The sequence below is a fragment of the Homarus americanus genome, unplaced genomic scaffold (assembly GCF_018991925.1).
Source record: "Homarus americanus isolate GMGI-L3 unplaced genomic scaffold, GMGI_Hamer_2.0 scaffold31037, whole genome shotgun sequence".
Taxonomy (NCBI): domain Eukaryota; kingdom Metazoa; phylum Arthropoda; class Malacostraca; order Decapoda; family Nephropidae; genus Homarus; species Homarus americanus.
The window spans coordinates 17,439,108-17,464,929 of record NW_024722227.1 but is presented as its reverse complement, the minus strand read 5'-3'; the positions used below and the strand labels follow the sequence as shown (position 1 = coordinate 17,464,929).

General features: G+C 43.6%; 1 protein-coding gene across 1 annotated transcript in view; it reads left to right on the top strand.

Moving 5' to 3' along the window:
* LOC121862401 (SCY1-like protein 2) overlaps positions 1-25,822 on the top strand; it is a 225,703-nt gene that overhangs the window by 129,293 nt on the left and 70,588 nt on the right. The window contains exons 4-5 of the mRNA XM_042360665.1: positions 12,737-12,905; positions 14,791-15,014. Coding sequence (XP_042216599.1) covers positions 12,737-12,905; positions 14,791-15,014 — 393 coding nt within the window. The remainder of the gene's footprint in view (positions 1-12,736; positions 12,906-14,790; positions 15,015-25,822) is intronic.

The following is a 25,822-nucleotide window of genomic DNA, read 5'->3' as shown; positions in this document are numbered from 1 at the left end:
AACAAACATAAACATTCGCCACCAACACCTCAGAACAAACATAAACATTCGCTAACACCACAGAACAAACATAAACGTCTGCCACTAACACCAGATGATGGGATGGTGGTTGTTGATGTCTGGAGGGTGATGGGATGGTGGTTGTTGATAGCAGGAGAGTGATGGGATGGTGGTTATGGATGGCTGAGGGTGATGGGATGGTGGTTGTTGGTGTGGAGATGAGGAGGTGGTTGTTGATGTCTGGAGGGTGATGGGATGGTGGTTGTTGATGGCAGGAGTGATGGGATGGTGGTTGTTGATGGCTGGAGGTGATGGGATGGTGGTTGGAGTCTGGAGGGAATGGGATGGTGGATGTTGATGGCTGGAGAGTGATGGGATGGTGGTTGTTGATGGCTGGATGATGGGATGGTGGTTGTTGATGGCTGGAGGTGATGGGATGGTGGTTGTTGGAGGTGATGGATTGTGTTGTTGGCTGGAGGGTGATGGGATGGTGGTTGTTGGTGGCTGGAGGATGATGGGATGGTGGTTGTTGGTGGCTGGAGGATGATGGGATGGTGGATGTTGATGGCAGGAGAGTGATGGGATGGTGGTTGTTGATGGAGGTGATGGGATGGTGGTTGTTATGGCTGGAGGTGATGGGATGGTGGTTGTTGGAAGATGATGGTGGTTGTTGAAGTCTGGAGGTGATGGGATGGTGGATGTTGATGGCTGGAGGGTGATGGGATGGTGGTTGTTGATGGCTGAGGGGTGATGGGATGGTGGTTGTTGATGGCTGGAGGTGATGGAAGGTGGTTGCTGGAGGGTGATGGGATGGTGGTTGTTGGCTGGAGGTGATGGGATGGTGGTTGTTGGTCTGGAGGTGATGATGGTGGTTGTTGGTGGCTGTGGAGGGGATGGTGGTTGTTGATGGCTGGAGTGTGATGGGATGGTGGTTGGAGGTGATGATGGTGGTTGTTGATGGCTGGAGGTGATGGGATGGTGGTTGTTGGAGGCTGGAGGTGATGGGATGGTGGTTGTTGATGGCTGGAGGGTGATGGGATGGTGGTTGTTGATGCTGGAGGGTGATGGGATGGGGTTGCTGGAGGCTGATGGGATGGTGGTTGTTGATGGCTGGAGGGTGAGGGATGGTGGTTGTTGGAGGCTGGATGATGGGATGGTGGTTGTTGGTATGAGGGAGGGTGGAGGTGATGGGATGGGGTTGTTGATGGCTGGAGGTGATGGGATGGTGGTTGTTGAAGTTGGAGGGTGATGGGATGGTGGATGTTGATGGCTGGAGGGTGATGGGATGGTGGTTGTTGATGGCTGGAGGTGATGGGATGGTGGTTGTTGATGGCTGGAGGTGATGGGATGGGTTGTGGGAATGGAGGATGGATGGTGGTTGTTGATGGCTGGAGGTGATGGGATGGTGGTTGTTGGAGGCTGGAGGGTGATGGGATGGTGGTTGTTGATGGCTGGAGGGTGATGGGATGGTGGTTGTTGGTGGCTGGAGGGTGATGGGATGGTGGTTGTTGGGTGGAGGAATGGGATGGTGTGATAGCTGGAGGGTGATGGGATGGTGTTGTTGGTGCGGAGGTTGATGGGATGGTGGTTGTTGGGCGAATGATGGGATGGTGTTAATGGCTAGAGGGTATGGGATGGTGGTTGTTGGTCTGGAGGTGATGGATGGTGGTTGTTGATGGCTGGAGGGTGATGGGATGGTGGTTGTTGGGTATGGAGGTGATGGTATGGTGGTTGTTGATGGCTGGAGGTGATGATGGTGGTTGTGGGAAGGATGGAGGTGGTTGTTGAAGGCTGGAGGGTGATGGGATGTGGTGATGTTGATGGCTGGAGGGTGATGGGATGGTGGTTGTTGATGGCTGGAGGTGATGGGATGGTGGTTGTTGAAGTCTGGGGTGATGGGATGGTGGTTGTTGATGGCTGGAGGTGATGGGATGGTGGTTGTTATGGCTGGAGGTGATGATGGTGGTTGTTGAAGGCTGGAGGGTGATGGGATGGTGGTTGTTGATGGCCGAGGTGATGGGAAGGTGTTAATGGCGGAGGTGATGGGATGGTGGTTGTTGATGGCTGAAGGTGATGGGATGGTGGTTGTTGATGGCTGGAGGTGATGGGATGGTTGTTGATGGCTGGAGGGTGATGGGATGGTGGTTGTTGGAGGCTGGAGGGTGATGATGGTGGTTTGATGGCGAGGTGATGATGGTGGTTGTTGATCGAGTGGGTGATGGGATGGTGGTTGTTGGTGGCTGGAGGTGATGGGATGGTGGTTGTTGATGGCTGGAGGGTGATGGGATGGTGGTTGTTGATGGCTGGAGGGATGGGATGGTGGTTGTTGGTACGAGGGTGATGGGATGGTGGTTGTTGGTGGCTGGAGGGTGATGGGATGGTGTGTTGATGGCTGGAGGGTGATGGGATGGTGGTTGTTGGTGGCCGAGGGTGATGGATGGTGGTTGTTGGTACGGAGGGGGATGGGATGGTGGTTGTTGATGGCTGGGGGTGATGGGATGGTGGTTGTTGGGGCTGGAGGGGATGAGGTGGTTGATGGCCGGAGGTGATGGGATGGTGGTTGTGGTTGAGGGGATGGGGTTGTTGGTGGCTGGAGGGTGATGGATGGTGGTTGTTGATGGCCGAGGGTGATGACGGTGGTTGTGGCTGGAGGGATGATGGTGGTTGTTGATGGCTGGAGGGTGATGGGATGGTGGTTGTTGATGGCTGGAGGGTGATGGGATGGTGGTTGTTGATGGCTGGAGGGTGATGGGATGGTGGTTGTTGGTGCGGAGGTGATGGGATGGTTTGCTGGTAGGAGGATGGGATGGTGGTTGTTGATGGCTGAGTGTGATGGATGGTGGTTGTTGGTGGCTGGAGGGTGATGGGATGGTGGTTGTTGATGGCTGGAGGGTGATGGGATGGTGGTTGTTGGTGGCTGGAGGGTGATGGAAGGTGTGTTAATGGCTGGAGGGTGATGGGATGGTGGTTGTTGATGGCTGGAGGTGATGGGATGGTGGTTGTTGAAGTCTGGAGGTGATGGGATGGTGGATGTTGATGGCTGGAGAGTGATGGGATGGTGGTTGTTGATGGCGGAGGGTGATGGGATGGTGGTTTGATGGCGGAGGTGATGGATGGTGGTTGTTGGAGGCTGGAGGTGATGGGATGGTGGTTGTTGATGGCTGAGGGGTGATGGATGGTGGTTGTTGATGGCTGAGGGTGATGGGATGGTGGTTGTTGATGGCCGGAGGGTGATGGGATGGTGGTTGTTGGTGGGGGATGGGAGGAGCTGAGGGTGATGGGATGGTGTTGTTGATGGCTGGAGGTGATGGGATGGTGGTTGTTGGAAGTCTGGAGGTGATGGGATGGTGGATGGATGGCGAGGTGATGGATGGTGGTTGTTGATGGCCGAGGGTGATGGGATGGTGGTTGTTGATGGCTGGAGGGTGATGGGATGGTGGTTGGAGGCTGGAGGGTGATGGGATGGTGGTTGATGGGAGGGATGGTGGGTTGTTGATGGCTGGAGGGTGATGGGATGGTGGTTGTTGGTGGCGGAGGTGATGATGGTGTGTTGATGGCTGGAGGGTGATGGATGGTGGTTGTTGGTACGGAGGTGATGATGGTGGTTGTGTGGCTGGAGGGGGGGATGGGGTTGTGGAGAGATGGGATGGTGGTTGTTGATGGCTGGAGGGTGATGGGATGGTGGTTGTTGGTATGGAGGCGATGGATGGTGGTTGTTGGATGGCTGGAGGGTGATGGGATGGTGGTTGTTGATGGCTGGAGGGTGATGGATGGTGGTTGTTGATGGCTGGAGGGTGATGGGATGGTGGTTGTTGATGGCTGGAGGGTGATGGGATGGTGGTTGTTGATGGCTGGAGGGTGATGGGATGGTGGTTGTTGATGGCGGAGGTGATGGGATGGTGGTTGTTGATGGCTGGAGGTGATGGATGGTGGTTGTTGATGGCTGGAGGTGATGGATGGTGGTTGCGATTTGATGGGTGATGGGATGGTGGTTTGAGGATGAGTGGTATTGTATGAGGGTGATGGATGGTGGCTGTTGGCTGATGGGTGATGGGACGGTGGTTGTTGATGGCTGGAGGGTGATGGGATGGTGGCTGTTGGTGCGGAGGCGATGGGATGGTGGTTGTTGATGGCGGAGGGTGATGGGATGGTGGTTGTTGGTGCGGAGGGTGATGGGATGGTGTTAACGGTCGAGGGTGATGGGATGGTGGTTGGACTGGTGATGGGATGGTGGTTGTTGGGGATGGATGGAGGTGGTGATGGCTGGAGTGATGGGATGGTGTGGATGAGGGGATGATGGTGGTTGTGATGGTGGAGGGTGAGGGATGGTGGTTGGGTGAGAGATGGTGGTTGTTGATGGTGGAGGTGATGGGAGGTGGTTGTGAGGGCCGAAGGGTGATGGGATGGTGGTTGTGATGGCTGGAGGGTGATGGGATGGTGGTTGTTGGCTGAAGGGTGATGGGATGGTGGTTGTTGATAGCTGAGGTGATGGGATGGGGTGTGGCAGAGATGATGGTGGTTGTGATAGCGGAGGGAGATGGATGGTGTTAATGGCAGGAGGTGATGGGATGGTGGTTGTTGGTGGTGGAGGCGATGGGATGGTGGTTGTTGATATCGATGGCGATGGGATGGTGGTTGTTGGGTACGAGGGTGATGGCATGGTGGTTGTTGATGGCCGAGGTGATGGGATGGTGGTTGTTGGTGGCTGGAGGGTGATGGTATGGTGGTTGTTGATGATCTGGAGGGTGATGGGATGGTGGTTGTTGGTGGCGGAGGGGTGATGGGATGGTGGTTGTTGGTACGGAGGGCAATGGGATGGTGGTTGTTGATAGCCGAGGGTGATGGGATGGTGGTTGTTGATGGATGGAGGGGTGAGGACGGTAGTTGTTGGTACGGAGGATGATGGATGGTGGTTGTTGGTACGAGTGGGGGTGATGGGATGGTGGTTGTTGGTACGGAGGGCAATGACGGTGGTTGCTGATAGATGGAGGGCGACGGGATGGTGGTTGTTGATGGTGGAGGCGATGGGATGGTGGATGTTGATGGACGGAGGGTGATGGATGGTAGTTGCTGGCACGGAGTGACGATGGATGGTGGTTGTTGATAGCTGATGGGTGATGGGATGGTGGTTTTGCTGTCTGGAGGATGATGGGATGGTGGTTGTTGGTACGGAGGTGATGGGATGGTGGATGTTGATGGATGGAGGGTGATGGGACGGTGGTTGTTGGTACTGGAGGTGATGGATGGTGGTTGTTGATGGCCGGAGGGGTGATGGGATGGTGGTTTTGGCTGTCCGAGGATGATGGGATGGTGGTTGCTGGTAATGATGGGCGAAGGGATGGTGGATGTTGATGGCTGGAGGGTGATGGGATGGTGGTTGCGTCGAGGATGATGGGATGGTGGTTGTTGGCTGAGGGGTGATGGGATGGTGGTTGTTGGTATCGGAGGGTGATGGGATGGTGGTTGTGGGTATGGAGGTGAGGACGGTGGATGCCGATGGATGGATGGGTGATGACGGTGGTTGTTGGTGGCTGGAGGATGATGGGATGGTTGGTTGGTACTGGAGGGTGATGGGATGGTGGTGTTGGAGGGTGATGGGACGTGTGGGGTGTTGAGGGTGATGGGATGGTGGTTGCTTTAGGGCGGAGGTTGATGGGATGGTGGTTGCGGATGATGAGTGGCGATGATGGTGGTTGTGGGTGCGGAGGGTGATGGGATGGTGGTTGCTTTAGGCGGAGGTTGATGGGATGGTGGTTGTTGGAGGCGGAGGGTGATGGGATGGTGGTTGTTGGTTGCTGGAGGGTGATGGGATGGTGGTTGTTGAAGGTGATGGGATGGTGGTTGTTGGAGGGTGATGGGATGGTGGTTGTTGGAGGTGATGGGATGGTGGTTGTGGAGGGTGATGGGATGGTGGTTGCTGAGGCGAGGCGATGGGATGGTGGTTTTGATGCTGGAGGGTGATGGGATGGTGGTTGTTGGTACGGAAGGGTGATGGGATGGTGGTTGTTGGTACGGAGGTGATGGGATGGTGGTTGTTGGTGTCTGGAGGTTGATGGGATGGTGGTTGTGGATGGAGGATATGGGATGGTGGTTGTTGGTGGCTGGATGATGATGGGATTATGGTTGTTGGTGGCTGGAGGGTGATGGGATGGTGGTTGTTGGTGGCTGGAGGGTGATGGGATGGTGGTTACTGATTGCTGGAGGGTGATGGGATGGTGGTCGTTGGTGGCTGAAGGGTGATGGGATGGTGGTTCTTGGTGTCTGGAGGGTGATGGGATGGTGGTTGTTGGTGGCTGGAGGGTGATGGGATGGTGGTTGTTGGTGTCTGGAGGGTTCTGTGATTGTGGTTGTTGATGGCTGGAGAGTGATGGGATGGTGGTTGTTGGTGACTCAGGGTGATTGAATGGCGGTTGGAGGGTGATGGGATGGTTGTTTTTGGTGGCTGAAAGGTGGTGGAATGGTGGCTAGAGGGTGATGGGATGGTGGCTGGGTGGGTAATGGGATGGTGTGTGGATGTGTATTGGATGATAGTTGGACTAATGTTTAGACAGCCACTTTTTATTTATTTATTTTATTTTTTTGCTGTTTTCCTCTTCACACTCATAGGTTCGTTAGCCGCTTGTGCGATCGGTCACGTCTCTGTTACGCACTGTTGGCATGTACTGGGTATGCACCGGCTCCTGAATATACCTGAACCTGCTCCAGTGTTGGTCAAGTCTTGTCTTGAAACAGCTCACACTCGGTACCGTCACAACACTCTGGCAGATTGTTCCAAGAGTTCGCAACTCTCGCCCGAAAAAGTTTGCCCTCACAATTTTCTGGACTTGTGGCTTCTTCAACATTGAACTGTGACACATTGTGGGGCAGGTTTTTGCCAACTCCAGGTAAGGACACTGAATTGAATTGAATTGAATTAAAACAGTTTATTTTGCCAGAAAAACACAGATACAGAGTGGATAATAATAACAAATATTAACATGGCTGAGCTTGTGTTGGAGAACCTGAGCTCTCTTTTAGGCACCTGATATATACTATACATTCATCTCAAGGAAGTTTTATGTAACATTTAGTATCATCTGGAATAGTACAATAGCATGGTGGTAATAAGAACATCTCATAATGTTACCAATACGGTTATCACTTCCAATATTTATTAATTTTATTTATTTTTGTTATATATATATATATATATATATATATATATATATATATATATATATATATATATATATATATATATATATATATATATATATATATATATATATATATACTACAGTGGAATTGAAAAACATAAGTATAATGGGGGAGCAGTACAACATGGGTTATACAGCAATATGGTTGAACAAGAGGACAGAGCTATCAGGATTATGTCTAGTTGGCAATTATGTTTATTACAATAGTAATTACTTATCTATTTACATGATAATTTCCGATAAAACGGTTTTGAGGGTACAATAAAAGCAGGTACTGTAAATATAGTAGGTGTTACAAGAAATATTAATACTTAGACAGTAGATATTTTTTAAGAGATGATTTAAAGGAAGGGAGCATAGTCTTTGCTCGGATGGGTGGGGGCAAGTTGTTCTCACCCTTCTCACCTTGATATTTTGCGGAGGTCTGGGACTGAGAGGAGTGCATGGGGGGGGGGTGATTATTCCGGAACTGGAAATAATTATTGTCAAGCAAGTGAGTGATAGATTTGTAAACAAAGAGGGCACAGCAGTAGGTGTTAATATCTTCGAATTTTATCATTTTCAATTTAGCAAATTTTTCGTTTGTGTGATCTGTTTTTTTTTTTCAAGTAGGTCATTGTGCAGTAACTTGAGATTGTGTTTTTGAAGAGCCAGAGGCCCCTCATAGTGTGCGACAGTGTATCAGGTGTTGGTAAACAAGATCATAATAGATTTCTTTCATTGCTGTGAGAGTGAGTGACTGTCGAGTGTGATACATGATACCTCACTGTTTATTGACTTTGCTGTGAAAGGCTTCTATGTGGTTTCTCCAGTTAAGTTTCTCATCAACAATAACTCCGAGGAATTTAGTAATTTTGTTCGCGTTTGAGGACTGTATTACCAAGGTACAGGGGGTCCAAGTCTGGGGGTAAGTTTTTCCTTCTGTGTAAGGTCGTGTAGTAGGTTTTCTCAAGGTTTAAGATCAGTTTATTACGTATTACCCAGGTCCTGACTTCAGTGTTCATAGTTCTCTTCAAGGAATGAAGGTCTGAGTTGCTGGCATAGAGATTACTATCGCCTGCAAATAAGTTGTATTTTATGAGTGAGCTGGCGTGGTCTATGTCGTTTATGTACAACAAAAACAGTACTGGACCGAGAATGGAACCTTGGGGGACGCCATACAAGATTGACGAGGAGTCAGATTGGTGATTATAATAGCAGACATACTGCATCCTGTTGGACAGATATGAGGTTAACCAATTGTGGGACAGGCCCCTAGCGCCGTAATGTTCAAGCTTTGAAAGGAGGATGGTATGGTCGACAGTATCGAAGGCTTTAGAGAGGTCCAAGAATATACCGACTGTGAACTGACTGTCATCAAAGGAATTTATGATATCATTAGTAAAGGATAGCAGAACACTCTCAGTCGACCTTCTAGATCTAAATCCAAACTGGGAGTCTGTAAAGTTGTTATTGGCATTGCAGAAGGAATTTAGTCTATTACATGTTAGCTTTTCCAGTATCTTACTCAAGGCTGGGAGGACTGATATACTGTAGGGCTGTAATTCTTGAAGAGACCTTTGTCCCCTGATTTTTTATATGCTGGGTGAACTTTAGCAATTTTCATTTTATCAGGAAAGACACCACTAGTGAAGGAGGAGTTACAAGTGTGTAGGAGAACAGGTAGTAATAAGTGGGCTACTTTCTTAATGATGCTCATTGGTATAGTGTCTTCGCCTACTGCTGCATCTTTGGACATTTTTATGATGGCCAGTAATTCATCTGCTGTGGCAGAGGATAAAAACAGCTCATTTTGCTGTCTGTTTTGCAGGTAGGCTCTAAATTCCTCATGGTGATCAGGAATGCTCTCTGCAAGATTTTTGCCAACATTAATAAAATAATCATTGAAGTGGTTGGCAATGGGGGAGGGTTTCGTTACAACAGAAGCATTTATCATAAAAGCTGAGTGGGGGGCCGAAGGCTGAGTGTTCCTGTTCTGAATAGAATTTATGACATTCCAGGTTTTCTTACTGTCGCCTGATGTTGACTGGAGCTTATTTGTATAATAGCTACGTCTGGCATTTCTAACTGCTTGAGTTATTCTATTTCTGATACTTCGGTAAGCATCACCGAAAGTTATGGGTCTTTTTGAAAATTTCCTTTGGAGTTTGTGTTTTTCTTTTATCATTATCATAATTTCGCTTGTGATATAGGGTTTGGAAATGGATACAGTTTTCACTGACTTAGTCTTGAGCGGGAAGCATTTACCAAAGCAAGCATTGAAGATGCAAGAGAAGTTGCAGCTGTTCACGTTAGGGTTGTCGGAGGCATAGACAAGATCCCAGTTAGTATTCATTAGGTTGTTTTAAAAAAGGAGCGTGTTGTCGGTGCAGTAGTCTCTGTATTGTATTGAGACTCTAATAGACCTTTCAGGTCTTGTGGCTGTTTTATACATGGCAGAAACTGGGAAGTGATCTGAGATATTGTTATAAATAATTCCACTTGCTAGGTTGTTAGGAGTGTTGTTAGTCCAGATATGATCTATCTAGTGGGTTTGGTTATAGTGTTGAAGAAGAGTTTAGAATGACAGGTAGCAAGAAGGTCTGATACTGAGGTGTCGGTTTCTGATTTTAATAGATCAAGGTTGAAATCTCCTGTAATGTAGCAATGTTTCCTCTCTGATCTTATGATAGTGATAAGCTCCGAAAATTTATCAAGAAAATTCCTTACATTAGTGTGGGGTCTTCTGTAGATTACTCCTACTAGGATATTTCGTGTGTCGTTACGTAATTCAATGAAAACACTCTCCATGTACTCCTCCTGAACCTTTAAATCATCTCTTACAGAAGTGTTATACTTGATATCAACATATAGGGCGACACCACCACTGTGTCGTAACGTGTTGACGCAGTGTCTATTATACTTAGGAATGTTATACAAATGGTCAATATCGTTAGTGAGTTTGGTCTCACAGAACCCAAGTACATCAAATTTGTGGGCAATAGATGATAAACAATTATCTAAAAAGGTGTCTAGATGAAGGGGAATACTACTGATGTTATGGCTAATCAAGGAGAAGGAATGAGGTAGTAGAAGACTAGAACTAAACTCGGGAGAGTCAGGAAAGTAATAGTTACAGTTGGGGTTGGTGTAACCCAGTGAGTTTTGTAGAAAGGCATCAGGATCGATATGAGGGAGTATTGTGTCGACACCACGGGTAATTGGGGTGTAACACATATGATCTAGCACATCTAAGGGAATGACACTAGTATCATTATTGTGGGAACATTAATACTGTTTAAGGAACAGTAAAAACTTAGGGTCACTGAGGTGTGAAAAAGGAAGATCAGTGAAAATTATAATAGTGGGGGGGGGGAGGTAACGTACTCACAAGTGCTACAACCAACATAATTAGGAAGACTGTTGAGGGCGATTCCCAGATGGAGTGGGAGGTGCTCCTGTCACTCGGTTTTGAGGGTTGTTGGTTTCCACCACAGAGGGTAGACGTGTAGTACTCGAGTTGGCCGGCAGGGGGGGAAACTCCTCAAGTGATAGTGACAGTGGCTGGTTCCCCCTTAGTGGGAAGGGGGTTTTCGAGGGGCTTGGGGGAATTTGGTACAGCTGGTGGGTGAGTGGACGGGTGTCCACTTGCCCGATCCCTCACAACAAGGGTTTTATGACTGAACGTCACGTGTTTCCCTTGTTTCCTGGCTTCTTTAAACTGTTCCATTTGCTGTAGACGGGCTTTATTCGTTACTGGGCAGAGATCTTCGTTAACGAAGATAGTGGTGCCTTTCAGTTTACTGCGTTGATAAAACACTTTGTCACGGTGAGAGGGGTTCAGCAGGCGTGAAATTTTGCGTTAGGATGACTCCCAGTTCTCGTGGATGTCTTCAGGGATACCGGGAATCCTGAGGTTGTTTCGCCGCCCTATGTCATCCACATAATCCACCCGGTCTGCTGTTGTCGTTAGTTCCGTTTTGAGCTTGGAATTCTCCTCACTTAGCTGTTGAACTTGGGCCTTGAGTGTTCGGTTCTCATTAGCTTCAACGTTCAAAATTGCTTGTAAGTCACTTATTTCCCCTTGCGAGAATTCCAAGCTTCTTTTAATCTCACTTAGCTGGTCAGTGAGATGCCGGTTAGCCTCTTCTAGCTTCCTGATGGTCGCCTTATTCATTTGTTGTATGATGTCCTGTATGAGAGTCCATTGGACTTCCATTATCACATCAGCCAGCTGTTGTTTCGTGAAATTTGAATGTTTGATACTAGCAGCCAACTTAGACATATTGGAGCTAGTGAGGGCTGAGTAGCTGGCAGTAGGGTGACAGTCTAGTTGTGTGGTCAGCTGGGTGGCCTGGTGGGACGGTGGGGGAGTGTGGACTGTGGGGGTGGACAGGGCTCAGATTACAAGCCGTGGCACTGAGGGGAGCTTGGTGGGCCTACACCTCACTTCGTAGACACAGATTCACCAGTAAATTTACAAATATATCTACTTAGGGGGATCACAGATAGATATTGTACTGGTCACGACTCTCACGAATCAGATTTCCTAGAAATCAGACTGGGTACTCCTGGAAAGACCCTGTTTTTCGACGAAAAACACGGTGCTCCCACACACAGGTTCCACCACCACGACAGGAGATAGGCAGAGTATTGCCCGTTGAGATGTTTATACACCTCAATTAGATCCCCCTTTGCCCATCTGTAGTATAGGCTTGGCAATTGCAGGCTCTCTAATCTGTCCTTAAACGCAGGAAGATTGTTTACATCCTTTCTTGTGAACACCGAGGAAAAGAAACTGCTCAACGCCTCAGCTTTGTCCTAGTCAGAATTTGCGTAACTACCATCTTCAAGCCTCAGATATGATACTCCTACTCTCGATTTTAATTTAGACTTTGCATAGCGGTAAAATGCCTTTGGGTTTGACTTGACCTCGCTTGCAACCAGCCTCTGGAATCCTTTTCAGCCTTTCTACAGTCTGACTTTGCTTGGTTCTTGGATCTGGCATGCATCCTCCTGTCCTGCTCATCGTTTGACCTGACCCACTTCTTGAATTTCTGGGTTTTCTTCTTAACGTTGTCAACCGCCGCATGGTTCATGTGTAGTGGTCTCCTTGTATTCCTAGAGGCACTGGGTTTGGTCTTGGGTATATATTTATCGATCAAATGATTCACTTTACTGTCTATGATATTCAGTGTAGCTTCTGTGTTCTTATTCCTTAGTAAGTCAGGCCAGTGTATACTCCTCATCTCCTCCCTCATCCCATCGTAATTTCCTTTGTAATATTTTAACCTGGACCTGGTTTTTCTCATGAACCAAGTAACATTGAAATCTGAAGGACAACGTTACATGGTGACTGGTGTCAACGGGGGCTAGGTGTTCCAGCTTGGCCACCATACCCTCCTCGTTTGTTATGCAGAGGTCCAGTGGCTTGGGTGTTTGTTCCAATGCTTAGTAGAAAATAGTTGGGTTCCAGCATATTCTTTGCCTTCCATATTATTTCCAACTATCTATGTTTGAGTCTACATATTGCAGACACTAATACCACCTCCATTTTGCAGACATCTACCGGCTGATGCTAGGGGTGAAAAAGTTTGGTCTGAGTGTCAACCTGCTGGCCACCCGCATCTTGCCCTCACTCCTGCCCCTCACCATTAGTCCCTCACTCAACCTCCTCCAGTTTAGCTTCCTCCTCCAGACCATACATGAGATGCTCGACCACATCGACAAGTGAGTATTTGGAGGCCATACCTGGTGGTGAGTACCCAGAGACTAGGTGGTAAGTACTTGATGACTTGGTGCTGAATAACTGGAGGGCTTACCATACCTGGAAGTGAGTACCATACCTTGAATGTATTGGAATTATACCTGATGGTGAAGGACCTGGTAATATTATGACCAGTGATGATGACCTGGTAATATTATGACCAATGATGATGACCTGGTAATTGTGGAGAGGAGTATGCACAGTCATCACCTGACCAAAGGAGAGTTAAACATAAAATATACATAGAGAGTAAAATTAGGAGAGGGGAAGATTAAATATTAAAAATTAAAATACTTGGTAAATGTTTAATAATATAAAGATTTAAAAGATTCAAGGTAATGAGTTCTCCAACTGTTATAATGTAAGCTTTAAGCTTTTGGCTAGAGGTAAGACCTTCCTCCTGAAAATAATCTGAAGGTATTTTTTTTCCATATCCTCAGGCGATGTAACTGAGCAATATTTCCAACTGTGATTTTATCAAGATATATCTTATCTACGCTTTCATTGTGGATCTACATGAAATATATATATATATATATATATATATATATATATATATATATATATATATATATATATATATATATATATATATATATATATATATATATATATATATATAGATATATATATAGATATATATAGATATATATAGATATAGATATATATAGATATATATATATATATATATATAGATATATATAGATATAGATATATATAGATATAGATATATATAGATATATAGATATATATAGATATAGATAGATAGATATATATAGATAGATATATATAGATATAGATAGTAGATATATAATAGATAGATATATAGATATATAGATAGAGATATAGATATATATAGATATAGATATATATATATATATATATATATATATATATATATATATATATATATATATATATATATATATATATATATATATATATATATATATATATATATATATATATATATATATATATATATTTCTCAGCTACATCGCCTGAGGATATACAGGTATGCTGTATATATATCCAGTCCTCTTGTTTAGGAGAATTTCTCATTTTTTGTGTAATGTTGGTGGAGGTCATGTGACAGTCCTTCTAGCTAGTCTTGGATAAATAACTCAACCTGATGTACCTACCATCTCTCAACAACCAGCCCTCCTTAACCACCATCTCTCAACAACCAGCCCTCCTTAACCACCATCTCTCAACAACCAGCCCTCCTTAACCACCATCTCTCAACAACCAGCCCTCCTTAACCACCATCTCTCAACAACTCAACCCCCTCCTAACCACCATCTCTCAACAACCAGCCCTCCTTAACCACCATTTCTCAACAACCAGCCCTCCTTAACCACATCTCTCAACAACCAGCCCTCCTTAACCACCATCTCTCAGCAACCAGCCCTCCTTAACCACCATCTCTCAACAACCAGCCCTCCTTAACCACCATCTCTCAACAACCAGCCCTCCTTAAACGCCATTTCTCAACAACCAGCCCTCCTTAACCACCATCTCTCAACAACCAGCCCTCCTTAACCACCATCTCTCAACAACCAGCCCTCCTCAACCACCATCTCTCAACAACCAGCCCTCCTCAACCACCATCTCTCAACAACCAGCCCTCCTTAACCACCATCTCTCAACAACCAGCCCTCCTTAACCACCATCTCTCAACAACCAGCCCTCCTTAACCACCATCTCTCAACAACCAGCCCTCCTTAACCACCATCTCTCAACAACCAGCCCTCCTTAACCACCATCTCTCAACAACCAGCCTTCCCTGCTGACCAGCCCTCAACAACCTTGCCTCCAATCCTCATTAACAGCCCTCACTGCCCACAGACAACAGCGGAACAAGTTGAAGCTGGACAACCTGAGTCTAGCGAGCAGCCCGGGAGAGAAGCGTTTGCTGCGCCACCAACTGAGCTCAGACAACATGTCTCTCTCGCCCTTCTCCCCAGTGCCCAATGTGAAGATCCAGGACACCCGCATGTCCTCCAGTGCCGAGGACTTCCTCTCTCGCCGGGGGTCGTCAGGTATAGGCTTCATGGGATACTCCTTCTCAGGTAAATCCCGGCAAGCAAGTTGTGGTGGTGGTGATGGTTGTTGTTGTGGTGGGTGATGGTGGTGGATTTGGCCTGGGTGTTGAGAGGAAGGGAGTCAGCTAGTCTAATTTGAGATGAATGATCACTTTGGCTAAGTTGATCAATGAATGTACTGTACAGTATAAGGTAAGTCACTTATTTCAGTTGAAGATAATTATTAGTGCATAGCGTCAAAGAAAATATGATTCTTTGTGGAAAAAAAGTGATAATACAGTATTTAGTTTGAAAGGGAAATCGGAAAATATCAAGGTCCCTTCTTCTCACACTCATTTTGCCACATGCACAGCCACCCACCATGTGCATCATCGCCTGCTGTACACCTCACGACATGGCTCATCAACCCAACAGTCCATACAGCCAAACTAATGTAAACTCTTAAAGACTCCCTGAAGGTCTTAGAAAAAAAAATCAAAATAGTCTGATAAGGGACTTGGTGGGTTGCAAAGTCTTGTGTGATTGGCTGAAGCAATAGCTAACAACAATGAGTTTTAGAAGATCTTGTGTGATTGGCTAAGGTGTCAGCCAATCATGAGCTGTTTCGTGAATGTGTGGAGTGTTGGTGCCATTTTCTTGACATTCAAGTTTTTCTCATTATTGTTACGGTTGCAGAATGTTCTGGCATTCCTGTGGTTTTGCTCTTAATGTTTGTCTGTATTATTCCTTAGTGGTATGAGAATATATCTTACTAAAACCTAGGAATCATTTTGAACCATTAATAGTAAGGAAGCATTGTCTTATATAGTTAGCTTTGCAAAAGTTCATGTCTGCAACTAATTTTTTTTTTCACACTCACATACAGAATCTTGTTGTCTAATATATGCTTGAGAATAATGCATCTGTTTTTGGAACATGTCCTTAAAATGGCACTCTTAAGATTTTTGTCCTGTTGCATGCAAATGTTGAAGAAAACATATTTTAGCAATAATAAGGTTAAGCAATGTATTTGAGAATACAAGTACAGTTGTCATTGTCCTCATGAAGTAAATTTTTAGCAACAAAGAGAATCACAGGTGTTGGCAGGTTATTAGTCAGACCATCAGCTCATAATACCTGGGCATTTGTCCACTCCTTAAGGAGACAAAAGGTTAGTGTTCTTCAATAATTTAGAAGCCATGTAGGAATTTACATTTGAAATTTGAAAAACTCCACTATTGATGTCTTATTGGAATGAATAATGGTACAACAGTGATTATTATTTATTAGCAACTACAGGTTGAACCTCACTAGTACGGCAAACTCAGGACCAAACCGGTACCAGACATATTGAAAATTACAAACAACTGAAGCTTAGGTTAAAAAAATAAATCAATGTATATATAGTACTGGTACAACTTACATAAGCATACAGTAGAGTCTGGATTTACCCGGTTTTTGTTTACGCGTTTGGTCATTTACGCAGTGCCTTGCCAGAATGAAATGTTTTAATTACGCAGTAAATTTGGTCATTTACGCTGCGAGCGGCTGGAGAGGTCCAAACCGCCGCGCCATTTTTTACTCAGCAGTCCATTCTTGACCATACGCGGGAAGCTGTGAGGTGAGTGGTGGGCATTAGGCCGCTCTTGCGTTATCGCTAATGTCATATGACGTATCGGACTGTGATTGGGCCACGCATCCTTACCACCCACCCATTCCCTCCGCCGTTAGCTGTGATTGGTCTAATGTAACATGACGTGCCCTGCCACCAGAGGGTAGAAGTCGCTGACCTAGCCGGGCCTGTCTCACTGTATTCAGTCCGCGTATACAGTTCTCTCTTGTGCCCGCTATTCCCCTCACAATGGCTTCCGCGGGACCCCCACCACCCGAGAAAAACCTTGAATTACCTGGACCAAGCCATGATAATGTGAAGGAAATCATCGAGTTGGGGGAGAAAATTAAGCTCATCCTTGACAACGACCCAGACAAGCATCGGTATGAAGTGTCTAATAACCTTCTGTCGAAAGTTATGGAGATGTATATCCAGATCTATCTCGACAACATCAATGCTAGTCGTCAATGTAGTATTGAGGACTTCCTCGCCCGCAACCCACCACAACCACAGCCAGCCCAAGTCAGTGATAGTGAGAGTGAGGATATGGACTTTGAGGGGTTTGTCTGGGAGGCCCTGCAAACCTCTGCGAGTAGTGAAAGTGAAAGTGATTCACCGGAGGGCAACTGATCTGCCCTCTGCCTCGGAACCAGCCGCCATCCACGTGTGCCGACCCAGCTTTTCTACTAACGTAAGTGTTAAAAAACCTAATATTATTGATATTTCTCTTAATTATTAAGTGTGTGTGCATACCATCATAAAATTAAGATGTTATTTTTACTACAACGTAGGTATTGTGTCGGAAAAAGTGGAGTTTGGGGGTCAGCCCAGTCTCTATTTCAATTAATCCCATATGTTCTGTTATTTCATTTACTCGTTTCTCGTTTTGCGCAGACCTCCACGGGTTCAATTGACCGCGTAAATGCAGATTATACTGTACTGTATTTTAGGGTAAATTTTTTGGAATAAAGTTACCAACTCCTATGGGGAAAAAACATGAAACTGGAGATGATTATATAATATATATCATGAAATTGACCTGACATTATACTAATAAACAGTCACGGTGAGACTGAAACAACAACATTAACTCTTTAACTATTATGAAACCAAAATAAATCGGAAAAAATAGTGAATGCGATAGCGGTTAAAAAATTAAACTAATTGATGACTTCAGGATAGAATAATAAAATATTAACTCAAGAGACGTAATTATTACTACTTCTGAAGACCTATTAAAATTGGCTAACAATAGTCATCCGATGTATCTTAGACTTTAACGCGTAGACATGAGTTTTTGACAATACAAATATATCGTAGGAGGCATATTAATCAATTAATAAATTTGGGAAAATCAATCATCTGGGTCCTAACAACCTGGAGAAATCACAATACAATCGACATTAATAATTTCAACAAACAACATTTTTCAGTACCATATAATCAGGCAGTGACCATCTGCCAGATATACTAACACTGTCAACAAATATACAGATACCAATAAAAAGGCTGAAAATAGGTAAAACAGACTGGGACAACTAAAGACGATGACTTAAGTAATCACCACTCAGTTAACCTACAAGGGAAAACAACAGAAGATATAGACTCAGAAATGAATGAAGACTACTCAGCAATAAAAACATCTATAACCAAACACCTCCTACTTCACACTTTAGAACATTACCCAACAACAGACTACCAGAAGAAGTTAAGTCAATCAGACCTATTACAATGAAATAAACAGGTGTATGGAAAGACACAGTAAAGATGGCTATTATTTTGAGTTGGGGTTTAAATTATAGTTATCGTCTGCAGATCAACAGGTAACAATAATAAAAAAAAGACAATCGGACTATAAAGAATGGTAGAAAGGATGCGAGTTTTCGTTGTATATAATATTACATAAATCCTTATAAATTACCCTTAACCAAACTAACTAACATTAACAGTATATACATATTAATAAACATAAAACAATCTCAACAAGTGGTTGGGGAAATTTACAAGAGATACTAGTATAAGTGAGCTGAGATGGCTGACGGAAGTAAGCTGAGTATTGTAAAGACGGTAGGTGATCACTGCACCGTACGTAGGTTTAGAGATGAATGATCTGTGGTCTACTGGAGTGCTCTCTCCTCAATTGGGGTGACGCAGCAACCAGATGGGAGAAACCTCAGGTGGTAACGTCGGTCATGTACTGTGTATGCGTCCCCTAGATGGCGTTTAACCAGTGGTGGTGGGTGGGTGGAATCAGGACAATAGATGGCGTGCTTCGTAGTGCTATGGGTGGAAGGTTTCTCTACCTCAAAACCTCCGCAGGCTGGTGATCTGGTGCGTCTGAAGTAGCTCCTGTTCCACTGGAGCTCGGGATAAGTCGTCTGCAATCAGGTTATAGGGCTGGGTGAGGGCTGCGGAGGATTAGCCTGGTTGGGTCTTGTTGGTTTGGATGAACGTGAGTGGGTTATAGTCAGTGAACTAAGGTTTGTGGCAAGGACTGGGTATTAAACTACAATTGCTACCAGAGCCAAGACCTCCTTCTCTATGGTCAGTGGTTGGTCTGATGTTTTCAGCAATACAGGGTGAGATTCGGTTGTGAACCTTCCGTACCACTACGTCGATTTAGATGGAAGGGCGGGGTGTAGTCAGGCGCTGAAACGAGAAGGCGGTGGGAAGTCTGGTTCAGATGTTAAGGACATAGAACTGGTGAGTCTGTGGTCAACCATGCTGGAGCTTACACTACTGGGTTCATTGATCCAAGGCGCAGGTTCCTTCCTCGTCCTTAGGTGGGGGAGGACAAGATAGCTCGTTTACGTCCTTGGGTCTCCTGCGAATACCAATGTTATGTCCCAGGTAAGTCACACCAAATTATGGTTTATGGTGAATCAGTCTCTTGCAGTCATTACAAACAGTATCTTAAACCAGGTCATCGATGGGCACGTCCTGGGTTCTGATTGGATTGTTGGCCCTCTGGAATGTGAACATTAGAAAAGCCAAACGCATAACAAATGAAAAAAGACGAAATGGAGTTATAAATGTAGATTATTTTGCCTATCCTGTGATCCCTTGATATCCTTTCTATCTCTAGTCCACCGTGCTGATAAATTTAGCTGCTGTCATATATCTTCAATCAAGGTTAGGGTAGGTTGAGACAGTGACTGGTTCACGATAATCGGTACAGAAACAGTGCCATCGGGTTTTGGAGAAGGCAAGGTGAAGCCAGAGGTACTAGGCTCAGCTAAGTTATTTAACAAAAATCTACCTCTTTTCATAATCTTTTTTTTTTTTGTGGATTTAGTCGATGACTGATTGCTAATGGGTTGTATCATCAGATTAATATATCATGTTTAAGTATTATATTGCAAAACCTGGGAGTCTGTATTGACTTTAGAAATGTTGATAATAACTTGTGAATCTTTGCTTGAGGATGGATTCAGAACAATCATCAAGTTGTTAGTATATGACTGTTAATGGGGTTTCTTTAGGTAGTCTAATTCTCAATAGTCCATGTCATCTATCTGCTCCGGCCATTAGCCTGCTGGTTATGGGTATGTCTTCCTCTGATGCCTGGAATGGTAAGATTTCTAGAATTAATGAACAAGTTGTGAATCTTTCTTGATGGACTATAGTTGAGGAATGGCAATATATTAACTATATAAAGGACTGCTGGGGGTAGAAATAACTGTCACCTGAAATGTCTGTAATTTGGGTTGGGACTTACCATTTCTTGGACTTTTTAGTTTGACTGAGCATTGTTCGGACTTCAGTTAATTTGTCCCTTAAAGTGTCAGTATTAGAAACTGTTGTTGACAATAGTTAGACCACTGCTCCTACTATTTTAGGGTCTATATTTGTCTTTCTTCCTTTATATATTAACTCGGAAGCCTTAATGACTCCTGGGACATTCTGATGGCAAAATGCTCAAATCATTCCTTTTTTTACTTTGTTCTATGATATTTTATTGATGGTCCATATTTATCTTCATCACCTGTTTTGTTGCCGTAAAATTGGTGCCCTTGATCGGTTGGATCTCTTTAGGAATGCCGGAAATTGATGCAAATGTTTGATTACGTTTTTAGTGATGCTTTTAAATCAGATAACGTACTAGTATCATAACTGTTGTTAGCAGGAGATTTCCTTCTTAGTCTTTGTTTGGGCCCACAATCACAACAATCTTTCAAATGGTGTACTGGGATGGGCTAATAGACTGCTGGCTTCTCATTTGGTTTTCTACATTTGACAAATATATTAAGATTTTGGTGTTTTGTCTATCCTTCTAGTCAGGCAATAATAATTGTTGGAGGCTTTTTATATGTTTTCAGGTTCCCAAATGTCCTGAAATACCATCATGGGCAAGAACCATTGATCTGGTCTGCTGAAGGTGGGAATTACCATGATGTATTTCTGAATGCAGATGGGCTGCTCAGGGGCCCTGTGTTCATCTGGCTTTATGATAATAAAAGCTTGGAGGGTGTTAAATCTTTACCAGTGATGAAGTTTGGTCAAGATTGGATCAGATTGTTGGGCTTAACAGTATCATTACTAGTGTCTTGTTGTAAGATCTTCTGTGGGTAGGAGAAAATAAGTGGTTTTTAGACGAAGATATTACTTTTCTGTGACTGGGTGACAACAAGATGGGAAAAGATGAATAACTTCTAGGGTCAGTCAATTGGGTTGACAGGTAGGAGAGTCGACTGTCTTTATGTAGAACCACTAGATCTGCGAAGTCATTGCAATAATAAGTTGATACACTTTTGGGCATTGGTCTCCTTATGTATTGCACTCCCATTAATCAAGGGACGTTGGAGGTTACTGTTTAAGATGGAAGAATGGGATGAAGATCTGAGTTAGGGCCTCTCTTAGTAAATGCAGTAGAATATATCGGAATGACGTTAAACAGGAGGATAGATTGTGCTGCGCCCGTATCGTAGTATACGAATAGAGAACTGAGACCTCTATGATTGGAATTTTCCTCATAGGTGGATGAAGATCCTGATGGGGCCTTTCACGGTGAGTTGCTGTTGGACTTGGGATCAGGGAACTACTTTCCCAGCAATTCGACACTTTGGGTGTTTTAATTCTGGATCATATGGCCTGGTTTTTACAGTAAACAGTAAGCTTGGTTGCATCAGAAGAGGTGTGGGACCTTTCGACCTACTCACGTTCAGTTATCATCAGAGACCTATATGTCAGGAGAACCACGTTCTCTACTGCCCAGTGTCTCACCAACAAAGCGTGCATCAGCCAGCTCAGCAGCCCTAAGTACCTCCTCTTCACATGGTTCAAGATGTGAAATGGTATCTTGCTCTTCCCAGGACTACAAATTTAACAAATCACAAATGTGGTGTCTCTATAACAACATTTTAAAAACCTAAAGCTTTCTTAAAACTTTCATAGGGTGGGAAAATGGTTTAGTTGGTTACTGAAACTTCTGCGAGTATCCATCTGGCGATTGTATAAGAGGTGGATATTCTTTTTTGCGTTATCATAGTCATCAATCTGGTCTAAACAGTTCATAACTCTCGAGCCTTACCATATAATTTAAAGACTAACACTGACACCACTGGTCTGCTCTGGCACTCTCTTCAGCTATTTTCTCAAAAGTCATGATAATGCGTCATATCGGATTCATCAAACCTGGAACAAGGAAAGAAACAATGTGGGGTTAAGCAGCTAGTTTCTCTCTTAATGCCGCTTCTTGATCTAAGCTCGATGTTAAGGTGACTTCTTCCTTCTTACCTGTAGTTCTTTCAGTCTAACCTCCTGCTCCAACAGCGTTCCATCGTTCTCATGCTTCAACTTGGCTTGTTCGACCTTCTCATGTGACTTGCCAACAGCCTGTTCAACTTGGTTTTTCTACTCGAGTTCTTTCATTTTGATTTGGAACTCGAACCTAGCTCGTTCCAGTTCTAAGGCGTCTATTCGTTGTGTTTCTTGTTGAGGGCTAGCCAGACCTGAAACAACTTCTGAGTGAGGAGGGGTGGTGGATAGTGGTTGAAGTTTCTTGGACATGGGCGTTAATCTGTCAACAGCGGATTCTTTTAAAACTTCATGTTGAACCAGCACTTCAATCACATGATTTTTAACATTTCCTTAGTCAGTTGCTGTGAAAATGGGATATTGTAATAGTTGGCTATTTCTTTCCATTCTTTCTTCAGGATATTAACACGTAATTTAGCTACGGAAGGATTTTCAATAAAATCCTGGAGATCAAAACCTGAGGTGGCCATTGTTAAGAAAAATAGGATAAATTAACTAATGGTCAAAAGATAAGATAAGTGGATAACCCTAGAAAATATCACGGCAGTGGATAACCAGAAAGTCCCGAAACTAACCAAGTTATACCTAGGGAAATTACACTTATGATTATTGTTCTTCTGAGAAGATCCTTAGATAAGGATAAGAGAGGTAGGCGTATTACGGCATTAATATAAAGATCCGGATTAACAACCCTGATAAATGGTATGATTGACCCTGAATGAGATAATGAGAAGAACAATAATTGAGGCTTTATAATTATGGGGTCCTGGTAGAGCGGGGCGTCCCAAGATATCACTTCACCGTAAACTAGTGACTATGGAACAGCCTACTCTGGAGTGAGGGTACGGCATTAAACAGATCCGGATTCTTCCCTACACTCGATAAGACTTACTACACAACTGCCACGTGTAATAACAGGTAAGCCTTATGACACTTGGAACCTAATATCCTACGTCTGTCACTCTTACTGTACGATAATACCAATATATGCAAACACATATGAAGGAAACTTTAAACCACCGTAAAGCAATTGTGAACAGAAGTGACTGGGAGAATAATTAACACTGAGTAACAAGGGAGGAAGGAATATGGTACTTAAGGTCGTGTCCTGTCACGGTCGCCATTTGTTACGAGTTGGGGATTTAGAATATAGTTATACGTCTACCCAGATCCCAACAGGTAACAACAATAAAAAACAAAGACAATCGGACTATAAAAGGGTAGACAAAGGATGCGAGTTTTCGTTGTATATAGAGTACCATAAATCCCTTTAACAAAATATTCAGCTTATAAATTACCCTTAACCAAACTTAACCTAAACATTAACAGTATATACATATTAATAAACATAAAACAATCTCGAAGCAAGTGGACGTGGGGAAATTAATACAAGAGATACTAGTACTTAAGTGAGGAGCTGAGATGGCTGACGAGTAAGGCTGAGTATTGTAGAAGACGGTAGTAGTCACTGCACGTACGTAGGTTTAGAGGATAGATGATCCTGTGGTCACTTCCCAGAGCCAAGTGCTCTCTCCTCGAATTGGAGGTGACGCAACAACCAGGATAGGAGAAGGAAACCTCGGAGGTAACTAAGACGAGTCATACTCGTGTCTCGTCCCTAGATGGCGTTGCTCGTGGTGCTGGGTAGTAGATCAGGACAATAGATGGCGTGCTTCGTAGTGCTGGGTGGAGGGTTCGTAACACTATATACGACACAGATAGCACTACAGATAAAATTAAGAGACGCATGTAAGAAGCAAACAATAAAAAATGGAATGATATTATAATGGCGGCTGACATGACTAAAGACACAAAAACATTTTGGACTTCCATAAACAAGATGAGGGGGCACAACAAGCAAAAACACCATACATTAAAGACCAAAATGGAACAAAATTGCACGAGGAAAATGAACAAGAGTCAGCATTCAAAAGGGAATGGGTAAAAGTTTTTAAAATATCAGATGAGAAAATGAAGATTTTGATAGTGAACACGAAGAAAGGATAGAAGAAGAAATGGGAAGACAAATACATAGAATCACCCCAAGGCAATATATAGACTATAACTTATTACCTAATAATCAAATAATAACCATGGGAGAAATGATGCACTGTCTGAGGAAATTTAAGGAAAAAGCCCTGGGCTCACAGGTATTACACGAAATATGATCATGAATCTACCTGAAAACATTTTAAATACACTTATTAAACATTTATAACGCATGCTTAATAACTGGTTACTTTCCAGACAAACTAAAATATGCTAAAATGATATTTATTCCTAAAGAGGGTAAGGACAATAAGGAAATATTAAACTACAGGCCAATATCTTTATTAGAAATTACCGGGAAACTATTGGAAAAAATATTAAATTCAAGACTTATAGCCTTTTAACACAACATGGGAAAACTAACAACAGACAACATGGATTTATGCCCAATAGAAATACCCTAACTGCAATAGCTATAATAACGGAAATAATTGCAATAGAAAAAAGCAAGGGTAACCAGATCAATATAATTTTAAGGGATGTTTCTAAGGCTTTTGATAAAGTTGGGCATTTAGGCTTGAAATATAAAATATTAAAACTGGGACTTAACGAATACATGCTAAGAATATTGTGTAACTATTTAGATGATAGGAGAGCACAAATTCAAATTGGAAACTTTTTAGGAACTATGTTTAATCTTGAGAGTGGAGTACCTCAAGGAGGATGCCTTTCTCCAACACTATATACAATTTATACTTCAGACACACCTCAACCTACCCCCTTTAGTGAATATGTAATGTTTGCTGATGATATTACTCAAATAGTATCATACCCAGGAAAATCAACTCAATTTATGGCACTCTACACGGTAAGAGCGATAAAAAACATAAATGATTTTGAGAAAAAATGGAAAATCAGGACAAATAAGAACAAATTCAAGATAATACCAATAGCCAAGATTAAAAAACAAGTCCAGTAATAGTCGACCAGGAACTATACCCATACGACACTGAAGGTGGATGCTTGGATTAAAACTAACAAAAGAGGATATATAACATACTTAAAAGATAAAGAACGACAGGCAAGAATAAGATTATCAAAAATAAAACGCTTTAAGAACCTTAGCATTAATAACAAAAGAAAGATTTATATTGCCCTTGTCAAATCAATTATGGACTACACCATCATTAACATAACCAGTAAAACGTGGAGTAAGAGTTACAAACAGTACGAGCCAGCTCAGATTATAACATAAAAATATAGTACATCAATAATGAACAGCTACAGAGGCAAATATCTTAGCAATCAATGTAGATATACTATACGGCTGTAAATATTTGGAAAAATGACTGAACAACACAAAACATATCAAAACTGGAAAATAATATAGACAGGAAAATGGTTAGACCCTCCTGCCTCCAATATACATTTCTACATAAAACATTACTGGGAATAAAGATAGAGGTGTTAGCTTGCTCCACTAACAATGCAATATTTA